Below are 13307 nucleotides of genomic sequence, written 5' to 3' on the forward strand. Positions count from 1 at the left end.
TCACCATTGACATAGAGACTGTTCTTGTCCAAGGTGTAGGGCCCTAGCTTCATGATGCCTTTGTTCAGTCTTCTCAGCTCCCAGTACAGACGCTTTCTGTCCAGCCCTCCACTAGAAGTGTTGGGCTGGTAGGTGCAGATGGCATCTACTCCTGTGGCTGTTCCATTGTTCTCAGGCCTGGGAAGGGGAGACAGGGGGATTGGTATTAAATAGATTACCTAGGGAGGGATCCAGAAGTGTCTGTCATAAGACTGGAAAGGGCCAGAAGAAAGAGAGCATCTGGTATATTTGCTGAAAAGATAGGCTTACCCTCTCTGAATGTACTGATTTCTAGTAGCTACCTTGTGGCCGTGAGCAGACATGGAGTGAGACTGAGAGACTTAAACCTATGTCCTCATGTCACAGGGTCTAGAGAGCTCCTATTTACAATGGATGAAAACTGGGATTGGGAGTGGGAAATTGTCTTAAGAGATGTCCTATGCACTGAACTTTAAAACAGCACCTGCAATCTTCCTTTATTCCAAAGTCAGGGATAAAGGAAGGAATTAAGAGTATTAGGATTCTGTATGTGGTGGTTTGCAGGCTTTGGGGATAGCTGAGGAGGCAATGTGGTACGTGTCCTAAATTCCCCAAAGTTGAGGACATAAAGACAGAAGGTAAGCTGACTAAACTGGTTTAGAAATACTTGAGGAAAGACTGCCTGCTCCAGTGTATGTGTGTGTGTGTGTGTGTTCATGCTTATGCATGTATATGGAGGTTAGAGAATAACTTGAGTGTTTATTCTTTCTTGGGAGCCATCTGTTTTTTGAGATAGATCTCTCTATGTCTGTCTGTCTATAGACCTAGTGCTCACTGATTTTTGGAATGTTGATTGGTCACCCAATCCCAGGGACCCTCCAGTATTTACTTCTCCAATGCTGGGTTTACAAGCACATGCCATCATCACTGGCTTTTAAGGTGGGTGCTGGGAATCAAACTCAGGTCCTCATGCTTGGTCAGCAAGTACTTTATTGACTGTACTCTCTTGCAGCCCCTAGACTATTATTATAAGGTCTCACCTGAGCATTGTTAGTCTGCATCCAGAGTACAGGTGGCTGACACTGGTTTTACTAAATAATGTTCCAAGCTGTGGAGAAAAATAAGAGGCATGAGAACAATGCTGAAAATTTAGGGTTAGGGCCTTCTTTGTTGTGACATGGTTTGGTGAGTGCAGCTTCCATCTGTGGGTGGGCCTTTATACACTGGGGTGGGTATCTCACCAGGCTCTGCAGAAGTCTCTCAGTGACATTGAACTTCCTAGATCCTGGGTGACCCATATCATCCACATACTCCAGATTAGTGGCAGTGAAGTTGATGGTAAAAGGCACTGGAACAGGGCCTGCTGCTGCCAGAGGAGGAAAGGGATGTGAGAAACACATTATCTGAACTTTATCTTATTTTCTCTTTCTGAACTTGACTTGGGGCATACAAATGCATCTTCTATCACTCAGAAGGGGTTTCTTCAAAAGTGGACAGTTTCCACCTAGAGAAGACTCAAACATCAGTTTCACCTGATAGTTATCAAGGATGAATAGGATTCTTCTAGGCTGGTAAATATACTATCAACCAGAAAGGAATTATATTTGACTCTCAGGAGAATGAAAGTCACATAAGCATTCTCTTTTTTGAATTTTTGTTTAAACCAAATGTGTTCTTGACATGTGCTTATTTATTCACTGAATACGTGTGTGTGTGTGTTTAGATATAGATGTGATTGAGCATATGTGCATATACTTGTGTGTGTGCATATGCACATAGGCTTGGGGGTCATGTGTATGTGGGAGTGCACACATGTGGATGACAGAGGACAGCCTAGATTGCTTTCCTTCAGGAATTGTCCATCTTGCTCTTCTTGAGACAAGGTCTTTCACTGGCCAGGTACTCATCAAGTAGGCTTGACTAGTGAGTTCCAGTGATCAAGGCTCTATCTCCCATGAGCTAGGATTGTTAGTACCTGACACCAAATCACTTTCTTCCTTCTTTTTCTCCTTCTCTCTCCCTTCTCTCTTCTTTCTCTCTTCTCTCTCTCTCTCTCTCTCTCTCTCTCTCTCTCTCTCTCTCCTCTAACACACATAGGGTTTGGGAAATTGAATTCTGATTCTCAAGCTTCCAAAGAAAGCACTTTAGAACTCAGCTATCACACCAACCCTTAGTATTATTTTTATTTTTATTCTTTTTTTTTTAACTAAGATTTTTTTTTTATGGTGCACCTTCTCATGATGTTCTGGCCAGAACTCCAAATAAGAACTTTGGAAAAAACCCTACCAACTGCTTGAAAATCATTTGCAACTATACGAGACAGTAATCTTGAAACTCAACCATCACTTTACTTTTGCAGGATCCCATAAAAAAACATTACCTCCATGACAGTGGGAATCAATTCTAGAGGACAACATACCCTCTCACAAAAAAAGTTTGTCCTTAGTGTTGGGAACACTGTTGAGTGGTTGTTGATTATTACTTATATCAGGTGGAGGGTTGGGGTGGAAACTATGTAGGTTCAGAGATTTTTTTTTTAAAAAAAGGGATAATAATAGTGGATAATAAAGTGAATACTTGTGAGCTATTATTTATGGATAATTTACATTGGTATAGTTTTTTGTATATTGATACAAGCTCAAATTATATTTGTTATTCCTGTTTACAGTATTTGTTAACCTATGCAAAGTTATTCTTTCAGATTGTATATATGCACGTTTCCACCTCTGTTTAAGACATTTCGTATATTGATATAACTTTTAGGATATAGTTTTGTATTATATTATATATTATTGTTACCTCTGATCAAGATACTTATACATTGTTTACATTTTTAGGTCATTGTCCTGATTTGCTACACATTTGTTTACAGATTATTTAATATTCTGACTTGAAGTCTTAGTCTTTAAGTTATACAGGTATTAAATATTATAGGTCAACCATTGTTCATGTTTGTTATACATGTAATCAGATTAATTAGGTCTTTAGATACATAGAGATTGCTTTCTGCCTAGATAGCTAACCTTCAGTCACTTCAAGGATCTGTAGACCATGATATTTAAATAACTTAGGGTTCTGTTGATACTAGACATGATTGTTCCTGACAGCACCAATCTACTTCTGAGACAATGTTAAGCACCAAAAATACTCCACTCAGAGTTTGCTTTCTTCTTAGAACAATTAACTTTTGGGCAAGGAACTGCCCATGCCTCAACCACTGACAAAGTACACGGTATCAGGATTGGATAAGCAGAACACAAGGAAAAGAACTGTCAAATTTTGCCAAGACAGTTCTAAAAAGTTTCCTGCCTCTAAAAATGGTCTGCCAGTTATGCTAGGCCTTATTCAAAGTTGGTTGCTTTAACGTTGCCAATGAGCCTTTCGATGTTTGCTCAGATAGCCAATTGTCTCCATCATATACTGCTTGCTTTGGAAGCCATTTGATTGCACTTCCTGCCTACTCAAGTAATATTTCCCTTCTCAGGTCTTTGATGGGGCTGAAGATTAAATAGTCGCAGTTACCTTCCTCTAATGATTTAGCCAAGCTTATTTCTGATGCAAGACTTAGACTCTTTGGAATAGAATGTTTATTAAAACATTAGTCATGTGTTCCTTCTTAACATTGTTTATGTTGGTTGTAATTTTATACTTGATATCTGTTCCCATTGTATATAGTTTTGTATTGGGTTTGGATCACTCTTGTTTAGACAAAAGGGGAAGGTTATGGGGAAGCTTTGTTAGCCAATTATCTTTAAAAGTGGGACCAAGTTAGGTGTGGCTTTCTGGGCCCCCGAGGAAAAAAAATGGGCACATGGCCCAAGTGGTCTCTCTCTCTTGATGCCCTGGCACCACAGCTGAGCTTTGACTTCTTGTTCCTGTTTTATGAGTTTTCTCCTTATAGTAAATAAAAACATAATTGTTTTATCTTTTAGCTAGCCTGGTTATTTCCCAAATCAAGCTAACTTCTACAATTTTTGATACAATCGTTTTTCAGTTTTCACAGCTATTCCCATTCCCACTCCCTCCCCTTCTCTGTGCCTCCTTTCTCCCCCTCCTTATCACCCATCCACTCCTCAGAAAGGGTAAGGCTTGCCATGGGGAGTCAACAAAGTCTGACACTTCACTTCAAAGCAAGACCAAGTCTCTCTGCCCTATAGCTAGGCTAAGCAAAGTATCCCTCCAAAGAGAATGGGCTCCTAGATGTCAGTTTAAACATTAGGGATAAATTCTAGTCCCTCTGCAAGTGGCCCCACAGACTGCCCAAGCCTCAATATTGTTCCCCACATTCAGTAGAAACATTATGTTGGTAATTTGTGTTAGAGATCAGTTTAATGAGCTTACACACAACAGTTTTGTTATTACGGACCAACTAGTTATTACAATATCTATTTTACAAATTCAAAAACGGAGGCAATGAGGACTGGCAAAAATGGCTTAGTGGATTAAGCTGCTGGCTGCCAAGCCAGACAACTTAAGTTGTATCTCTGAAACTCACATGGCAAAAGGACAGAACAAACTCAAGTTGTCTTTTGACTTCCAGTTGTGCATAATGATATACACACATTAATCAAGCAACAAGTAAATGTAAATAAAAAAATCCTGAGCCAATGAGAAATTAAATAACTTGCCCAGATCACAGAATACAGCTTGAATACAGGATATATTACTGTACTATTCATATATTAATTTCATATACATGGGCAAATAGAGGTCAAAGTGCAACCTGGAGGAGTTGGTGTTCCCCTTCTACCATGTGGGATCCAGGGATTGAACTCAGATTTGTAGCCTTTACCCATTGAACCCATTACAGGCCCGGTATTTTTTAAATAATTCTCACAATAAAAACATTACAGATAAGGTGGAAATAAATGAAGAATATAATCCTGAAAATAAAGAAATGATTTGTCATGGTCCATCAATTATGGACAAATCAAATTTTCTTTTAAAAGCCTGATGAAAGAATATGACTATAGAGGGGCTGGAGAGATGGCCCAGTGGTTAAGAGAACTCACTGTTCTTCCTGAAGACCCTGGCTCAGTACCCAGCACCCACACAGCAACTAACAACTCTTTGTAAGTCCAAGATCTGACACTTTCACACAAACATACAGGCAGACAAAACACCAATGCAAATAAATAAATGCAATCCTCCAAAACAACAACAACAACAACAACAAAAGACTATGACTAGCCGGGCGATGGTGGTGCATGCCTTTAATCCCAGCACTCGGGAGGCAGAGGCAGGAGGATCTCTGTGAGTTCGAGACCAGCCTGGTCTACAGAGCTAGTTCCAGGACAGGCTCCAAAAAAAAAAAAAAAAAAAGACTATGACTATAGTTTCTACACATAGTACAGGATCTTATGCATATTTATATTAAGGAATATAGTTATGACAAATTATCCAGAATAAAAACTTATCTATTCAGTAACAGGAGTCCTTTAAGTAAGCTGTATGAAAATTGCTTAGTCAATAAACTAGGAATTTGATCTTTTGCTGAGATGTTTGATATCACACCAGTGACTGCACACTAGATATCTAGTCTCAGCCAACAGCCCTGCCTGTATTCATCCTTCTAAGGGCTGGGGAAGGATTTAGACATCCATCGCCACCAACAAGCATCAGAAAACAATTACCAGAGATTCTGAATACCAGGAAATAGAATTAAAGGGATTCTTGGTGGCCTAGGATGAACCTGTGAAAGTCATCAAGAGTTAACCTTAGGATCCTCTGGAACATGTCACTTCCTCCACTCCTCCTCCTGACTCTAAGACTCTAGAACCACTAGGAATGTCTTCAGAGAGGAGAATTCCTACCTGTATGGCTGGGAGAGCTGGTAGTCAATGCTGTAGAAGCCGTGGTCATCACAGAGACTGTGGAGGTAAATTCTCAGATGATTAGAGTAGAAACCCCACTAGCTTGGAGATATCAAGGAAAAAATGCAGATGCTGGGGTTAATTTTGTGTTTGTCTCTGTCCATCACAGGCTAGAAATGAGGTTGTATCATTTAGCAATTTGCTTTGAATTGAAACACTTATTCGAAAATGGAGAGGGGAGGCTCATGAGCCTTAAAAAAAATAAACAAACTTCACAAGTCTGGTAAAGCTAAAGCTAAAGATTCTTGAGAGGCCAAGGTTAAAGAGGCCATGGAAAACATTTAAGGAAGAAAGTTCTGACCAGCTGAGCTGCCTAGGAGAGACTGTCTGACCTGGTGAGACTCCTGCAAGTCAAGTAGGAGCTCCAGGGATCCAGTTTCTCTGAGTTTTGACCCATGCTAGGTGGCTATTGACAATGAAGCTGTTTTTGAGTCACCTCTGCTTTTGTTGAGTAACCCTAATAAATTCACTGGTTACCCAAGTTGGATGGTAGTGTAGTTGCTACTTCGGTGCATAATCAGTTCTCTCTCTTGGATGAGTAGATGTTTGTATGTCTCCTCTCTCCAGGGAAAGTCTCACACCACAGTTTGGGAAATGGACATTGGGCCTTTGACTTCTTTCACTCCAAAGATGTAGGAATCATAGGCATGGTAGAGATTTATAAAAACTGAGAATACTCACTCTTTGTGGTGGTAGCCAGGTTTTGATGTGTGTAACCTGCAAAGAAAATGAAAGACTGAAAATGAAGGGGGATACTGATATGGAGGTATCATATCAAAGTGAAGGTGGCCATTGCTCACCATCAACATAGAGACTGTTCTGGTCCAGAGTATAATGGCCCAGCCTGCTGACACCATACGTCAGCCGGCTGAGCTCCCAATACATCATCTTTCTGTCCAGTCTCAGGCCAGTGGGGTCGAGGTGGAGAGTGCAGACCGCATCCACTCCTGTGCTTGCACCATCATTTTCAGATCTGGGAAGGACAGGTAAAACAATGGACAATAAAGGACTCCTTAAGAAAGCATCCTGAAATAGGATAGGGTAGGGAGTAGTCAGAGTAAATGAAAAGGCTGATAGAGGCCCAGAGATCAACAGATGGGGTAATTTGCCATCAGTCCTGACAACTTGGCTTCCATCCTTGGGACCCACATTGTAGTGTCAATAAATTATCCTCTGGTTCCCACAAGGATGCCATGGTACCGGTGTGTTCATACACACACACACACACACACACACACACACACATGCACAAATACATGCATGCATTTACATGTGCATACTGGACAAATAAGCAATTTTTACAAAGAAAAAAAAAAGATTGGAAAAGACCAGAAGCCAGAGCTAGATTCGGAGCATATTGATTTCTCCTAGACTGACATAATCAGTAGTCATGGAGTTATGAATTTTTATCAAATACATGAATCAAATCTTCACTCTCATGTTTTGGGATCTGAGGAACTCACATATCTAAGACAAGTGAGAAATGGATTTAGGCCTAACAGCAAGTGGAAAATATTTTTTTTTCTTCACAGTAATCAGAGAACAGAATTTTAAATGTGTAAGGCAGCCTCTTTTTATTCCAAAGGCAGAAAATGGGATTGGGAATTCAGACAGGATAACCAGGAACAGTAAAATTGTGATGATGGTCTACTAGTATGGATATAGTTGCGGGGACGTGGTAGGATTGGAAGATACCTTGTGTCAGGGCTTCCTCACTTCACCTGAACAGAAGCTACGCAGAAAAACAACAGAAGGAAATTCGGTACATTTTAGCTCTCACACCCCATTTCCATATCCCCAAACCCACCTGAGAGAGGCCAGGACACAGCCAGAATACACGGGACCAACACTGGATTTTTGGAACAAGGGCCTCAGCTGTGGAAGAAGGTTAGAGGAGTGAGAGGAAGAAACGAGCATGTAAAAGTGGGGCTGACATGAGACTGGCAAGGTCCCGAGACATGTCATCCTTGGGGTCAGGCTGAGATGGGCTAGGTCTTCTTGTAAGATTTGATCTTTGCGGTTAGGGATAAACTCTTCTTCCAGTGGCTTGTGTAACAGGGACGTATGGCTTACACCTATGTGCCGTGTTAGATTCAGTGGGCAGGACTCTCACCAGATTCCAGGGGCTTCTGTGACAGGTAGGTATGGTTTATACCTGTGTGCGGCACTGGGTGCAGTGAGCAGAACTGTCAGCAGCTTCCAGGGGTTTGTGTGACAGGTAGGCATGGCTTACATCTGTGTGTGGTATTAGGCGCACTTAGCAAGACTCTCACCAGCCTCTGCAGGATTCTCTCAGTGATATTGAACTTCCTGGATCCAGGGCGACTCATGTCCTTCTCAAACGCCAAGTTAGTGATGGTGAAGTTGATAGTAAAATGCACCAGGACAGGGACTGCTGCTGCAGAGGGGGTGTAGGAAAGACACACACTAAGACAATTGTTTTTCTCTGAACTTGAACGTGGAGCATCAGCTGTGTATAGTCTTGCACAGAGGAGATTCTTCTTCTAGGAAACACGTTTCCTTGGAAAGAAGACCCCATACCTTCAAATAAATAACAAAGGATTGGTGTGTGTGGCTGACTTCACCATGAAGCAGAAAGAAAAGACATATGTCTCTCCAGTTGGCAAAATCTCTATAGGTTTCTTTCCTTCCTGAAGTTCCTTTAAAAAGCCAAGCTTTTCTGAAGTCTCCATACTTACTGGTTTAAAGCAATTCTTCAGCGAAGACTGTGGCAGCATTTACTTCCTCATCCAGCCCCTTTGGTATTTTTCTTCCTCAGGCACTGTCTACTTTGTGTTTTAAGACCAAGGTGTAAGGTGCCTAGCTAGGAGATATCATTGGGCAGCCTGCTCAGTTCCCAGTACAGTGCTCACTGTTCAGGCCAGGTTGTAAGACTCGTGAACCCCCAATTCAATTAGGCTGGCTGACCAGTAAACCCCAAGGATCCTGCTGTTTATGTAGGATTACAAATGTGCACCACTATGCCTGGCTTTTTACATGGTTGCTAAGGATCAAACTCCAGGCCTGATGCAAGCACTTTACTAAGTGCTATATCCCTAGCCTGACTTAGGACAAGGGCATAAGTTTCTGTGCAGCCATAGCTGGAGAGGTCAGTAGAAATGAATGCAGGGCTTTTGTTTTTACTTCACGGGGCTGTGACTTACAGAGTAGAAGATACTTATGGAGCCTCATAATACTCACTAATGGGTATGATGGACAGGTTCTGGTGTGTATAACCTGAAAAGATAATAAAAGAGCGAGAAGGGGGCAGGGTGAGGAAGTGGAGGCTGGGAAGGGAGGATGTATATTCTGCAATAGAGCACATATGGCCACTACTCACCATTGATGTAAAGGCTGTTCTGGTCTAAGGCATAAGGGCCCAGCTGGGTGATGTTATTGGTCAGCTCGCTCAATTCCCTATATACCTGTTCATTGTCCAGCTCAGACTCAGTGGGGTCTGGACGGTGAGTACAGATAGCATCTACCCCTGTGGCTGCTCCATCGTTCTCAGACCTGAGAAGGAGAGATGAGGAGAATGATGATAAAGAGATTGCCTGGAACGCATCTTAGATTGATGGGGGCAGGCGAGGAAGGAGCCAGGGGAGGTGAGATGACTGGTGTAGAGGTGATACCTCAGGCCTAGTGTCTCTGAGTGTACTGACTTCCGGTAGCCCGTGAACCCAAGCAGACATGGAGTAAAAAATTTTTATTGACTGTGAGACACTAATCTGCATTCTCATGGTGTGAAGAAGAAAGAGTTCATGTTTAAGACAGATAAAAATTTGGCAATAAAAGCAAAGAGAAAAGACATTAGTGTCTGTACTGGTTAGCTTCAACTGTCCACCTGAATCACTGGGGAAAAAGAGTTTAAATAGGGAGTTATCTCCATTGGTTTGACCTGTGGTCATGCCTGTGTGGACTGGTCTTAATCAAGCTAGTGAATGCGGGAATACCTAGCCCATTGTGGTCAGCAACATACTCTAGGCAGCGGACCCTGAACTGTATAAGAATGGAGAAGTGAAGCTAAGTACAGGCGAGAGAGCAATCCTGCTTTTATTTCTCTGTTCTTGATCATGGGTGTGATGTGCCTGTCTCAGTCATCAGTGGTTGTAACTTCCCTGTCACTTGAAAGTATGAGCTAAAATAAGCTATTTCTCCTCTCAGTTGCTTTTGGTTGAGGTGTTTTATCACAGTGACAGAAATGAAACTAGAATAATCGTCTAAGAGAAATTCTGGGGATAGAATTTAAGGCTCCCTTTTTCCACAGTGAGGGAATGAAGTTGAAATTGAGAAAGGATGAACAGGAAAGGCCATCAACCTGCTGCGGTCTGCTGCTGTGGGGCTGGCTCAAGTAGCAGTTGTTGGGTTTGAGGACACTTTGGATGCTGGATGCAGTGCTTCCTAAATGCTGCATGGGTAATGTACAGACAGGAGAAAAGGAAAGACCCCAACCACACTTTGGGTCTGGGACGCATTGAGGATCTCTGGCTTGTTTAATTTGAGAACTCACCTGAGCAAGAACAGTCTGCAGTCAGAATACAGAAGGCTGATGCTCGTTTTATTGAACAAAGACCATAGCTGTGGAGAAAGGGGAGAAGGCTGTGACTACAGGGATTGAGGGAATAACAACTGTTTTTGAGATGTGTGGAGCTAGCCTCCAAGAGCAAAGCTGGAATCTGTGGAACAAGGTTGAGGTTGGTGGGGCTTTCTGCAAAGTGCCATCTAACTGATAGGCATTGGCTTACATATGTGGGAAATTATGCATTTACTGGGCAGAGCTCTTACCAGTCTTCGGAGGATCCTCTCCGTGGCATTGAACTTCCAGGATCCAGGTTGACGCATGCCCTCCTCATACTTGAGGTTAGTGATGGTGAAGTTGATGGTGAAAGGCACCAGAGGAGAGCCTGGCACTACAATGGGCATAGGAGAAAGATATTATGAGCTGCTGCTTCCTCTGTGAACTTGGGTATTTTCCAGCACTAGATTCTTCCTCTAGGATCACAGGTTCCCAGGAAAGGGGGTGGATCCAGCATCACCTGCCATGTACCAAACCTGAGTAGAATTTCTCTGTGGGGGTTAGTACCCCATGGTGCAGACACTGAACACATCAGACCCTGTGATGATAAAATTCCAACATGCATCTTTGTTTCCTAAGTTTTCAATTAATCCAATTTGTTTTTCTGCAATGCAACCCATGTACATACTTTTCCTTCCTTCCTTCCTTCCTTCCTTCCTTCCTTCCTTCCTTCCTTCCTTCCTTCCTTCCTTCCTCCCCCTCTCCCCCCCCCACCTCCATGTCTCTCTCTCCTTTCATAAAGGTAAAGGGTTTAGAATCTGTGAGATGACTCAGCAAAATCACTTGCTCGCTACGCTGGATTTGATACCCAGGACCCACACACTAGAAATAAACTGCCGGTTCCCATAGGCTGTCCTCTGTTCTCAACACTCATGCCATTGTTTATGCACACACATGTCTGTGTGCACACACAAGCAAAAATTAATTTTTAAAATATTTTTAAAGGCAGAGGGTGGACTAGAGAGGCAGTTCAGTGACTAAAGTCAAGAATGAGGATCAGGGCTTAATTCTGGAACTCATTCACACACAACAAAAGCCAGACATGGCGGTATATACTTCTAATTCCAGTGTTGGGGAGGTGGGAACAGGTGTATTTCTGGGGTTCATTGACCAGTCAGCTTCTCCTACTTGGTGAGTTCCAGCCCATTGAGATGCCTTGTCTCAAAAGACAAAGTCTAGAAGGCATCTGAGGAATAACACCTAAGGCTGGCCTGCAGCATGCACAGGCATGTGCACATACGTGCAAGTTACTCCCGAGTGTGCATACACATGCACACAGGATAAGAACGATCTGAAGAAATACATTGGGGCTATACTCTATTTTACATGTGTTCCTTAAATTGGAGCCATTGATTTGGTGGGAGATGATATTGGGAAGCTTATTTTATATATATAAAATTTGAGCCAAGAAGAAATTACTCATGTAATCTCCAAACTGGGTCTGAGTCAAGCCCAGCCTTTGTGGCCCCAGTATGTTTATCCTCGGATCTTTTACCAAGGTCCATGGACAGGTCCAGATGATACTGAAACCTCAATTTTCTTTGTCTTTTTAAAATTTTATTTAATTATTTGTTTTGTTTTGCATTTTACACACCAACCACAGTTCCCCTCTCTCCCTCCCTTCCTCCCACTCTTCTCCCACCTTTCCCTAATAGTCCCCCTTTTATGCTTCAGAAAAGGTAAGGCTTCCCAAGGGGAGTCAACAGAGTTTGGCGTATCCAGTTGAGACAGGACCAAGGCCCTCTGGCTGTGTAAAGGCTGGGAAAAGTGTTCGTCTATGGGAAATGCGCTCCAAAAAGACGGCTCATGCACTAATGATAAATCCTAGTCTCACTGTTAGTGGGCCCACAAACTGCCCAAGCCACAGATCTGTCACCCACATTCAGAGGGCCTAATTGAGTCCTATGCAGGTTTTCTAGCTATCAGTCCAGAGTGAATGAGCACCCACTAGCTTGTGTCGGGGGCGGGGGAGGCAGAGAAGGGAAGCAAGGAAAGAGATATCTTGAAGAAGGAGCCATTCTGGAGTTAAGGAGAAATTTGGTGCTAGAGAAACTCCCAGGAATCCACAAGGATGACCCCAGCTAAGACTCCTAGCAATAGTAGAGAGGGTGCCTGAACTGGCCTTCCCCAGGAATCAGATTGGGGAATGCCCTAACTATCATCACAGAACATGCATGCAGTAACTGATGGAAGTAGATGCAGAGAAACCTCAATTTTCATAAGTAATCAGTGACCAGTATACCCTGGGTACATGTTTGTGTTTGCTAGAATTTAGAGCGGACTGCAGTTCTGGCCACGCCCACTGGCAGCAGCGTCTTTCTTTGCAGCAGTCATTGTACTGGAAATGAGAAGCTCCCTACAGAAAGCCTGTCTGTGAATTTCTAAGCCCCTAATAGACTCCTCAGGTTCTCAGATTCCAGGAGAGTTGCAGACAATATTCCCCACCCACCCCAGGCAGCTCACAGATTTGAAGATGCCACACGCCAGCATGTTCAGAGCACTATTAGTGCTGACACGTTCCACACAGTACACTTGAAACTAGCTGTGTGCCCCTCTTCTCACTTCCTCCACACCCCAAGAGTCACACATTCTTTCTTGGAAATGTAAAGTCCCTCTCCTTCCTCTCCCTAGGAATCAGGGACAGCCTGATGCCCATCTAGGAATCGGGGACAGCCTGACTACATGAATCACCCTCTTCCTCTTAGATCTTTAAGAAAGGATCCTCACTGCACTTCATGGACTTGATCTTTCATCAGAGCCACCACTGTGCTGTCTGTCCAAGGGACTGAATAATTACTGTTCTAATGTGTCTCCTACCCTAAATCACGGTCTGCCTCAGC

The 13307-nt window shown here is 42.8% G+C and overlaps 1 protein-coding gene across 50 annotated transcripts in view; it reads right to left on the reverse strand.

Moving 5' to 3' along the window:
* The window catches only part of Muc16 (mucin 16, cell surface associated), a 187966-nt gene that overhangs the window by 84645 nt on the left and 90014 nt on the right, over nucleotides 1–13307 (reverse strand). For 45 of the 50 annotated variants that reach the window (XM_050132491.1, XM_050132490.1, XM_050132488.1 and 42 more), the window contains 12 exons: nucleotides 10677–10801; nucleotides 10402–10469; nucleotides 9232–9404; nucleotides 9093–9128; nucleotides 8165–8289; nucleotides 7699–7766; nucleotides 6692–6864; nucleotides 6573–6608; nucleotides 5832–5888; nucleotides 1260–1384; nucleotides 1059–1126; nucleotides 5–177 (listed from right to left, as the gene is read on the reverse strand). In XM_050132491.1, coding sequence (XP_049988448.1) covers nucleotides 5–177; nucleotides 1059–1126; nucleotides 1260–1384; nucleotides 5832–5888; nucleotides 6573–6608; nucleotides 6692–6864; nucleotides 7699–7766; nucleotides 8165–8289; nucleotides 9093–9128; nucleotides 9232–9404; nucleotides 10402–10469; nucleotides 10677–10801 — 1227 coding nt within the window. The remainder of the gene's footprint in view (nucleotides 1–4; nucleotides 178–1058; nucleotides 1127–1259; nucleotides 1385–5831; nucleotides 5889–6572; nucleotides 6609–6691; nucleotides 6865–7698; nucleotides 7767–8164; nucleotides 8290–9092; nucleotides 9129–9231; nucleotides 9405–10401; nucleotides 10470–10676; nucleotides 10802–13307) is intronic. The other 5 variants (XM_050132493.1, XM_050132442.1, XM_050132446.1 and 2 more) reach the window with 3 other exon arrangements.

The sequence above is a fragment of the Alexandromys fortis genome, unplaced genomic scaffold, assembly GCF_014885135.2.
Source record: "Alexandromys fortis isolate MF-2015 unplaced genomic scaffold, M_Fortis_MF-2015_v1.1 scaffold_392, whole genome shotgun sequence".
In the NCBI taxonomy this organism is placed as follows: domain Eukaryota; kingdom Metazoa; phylum Chordata; class Mammalia; order Rodentia; family Cricetidae; genus Alexandromys; species Alexandromys fortis.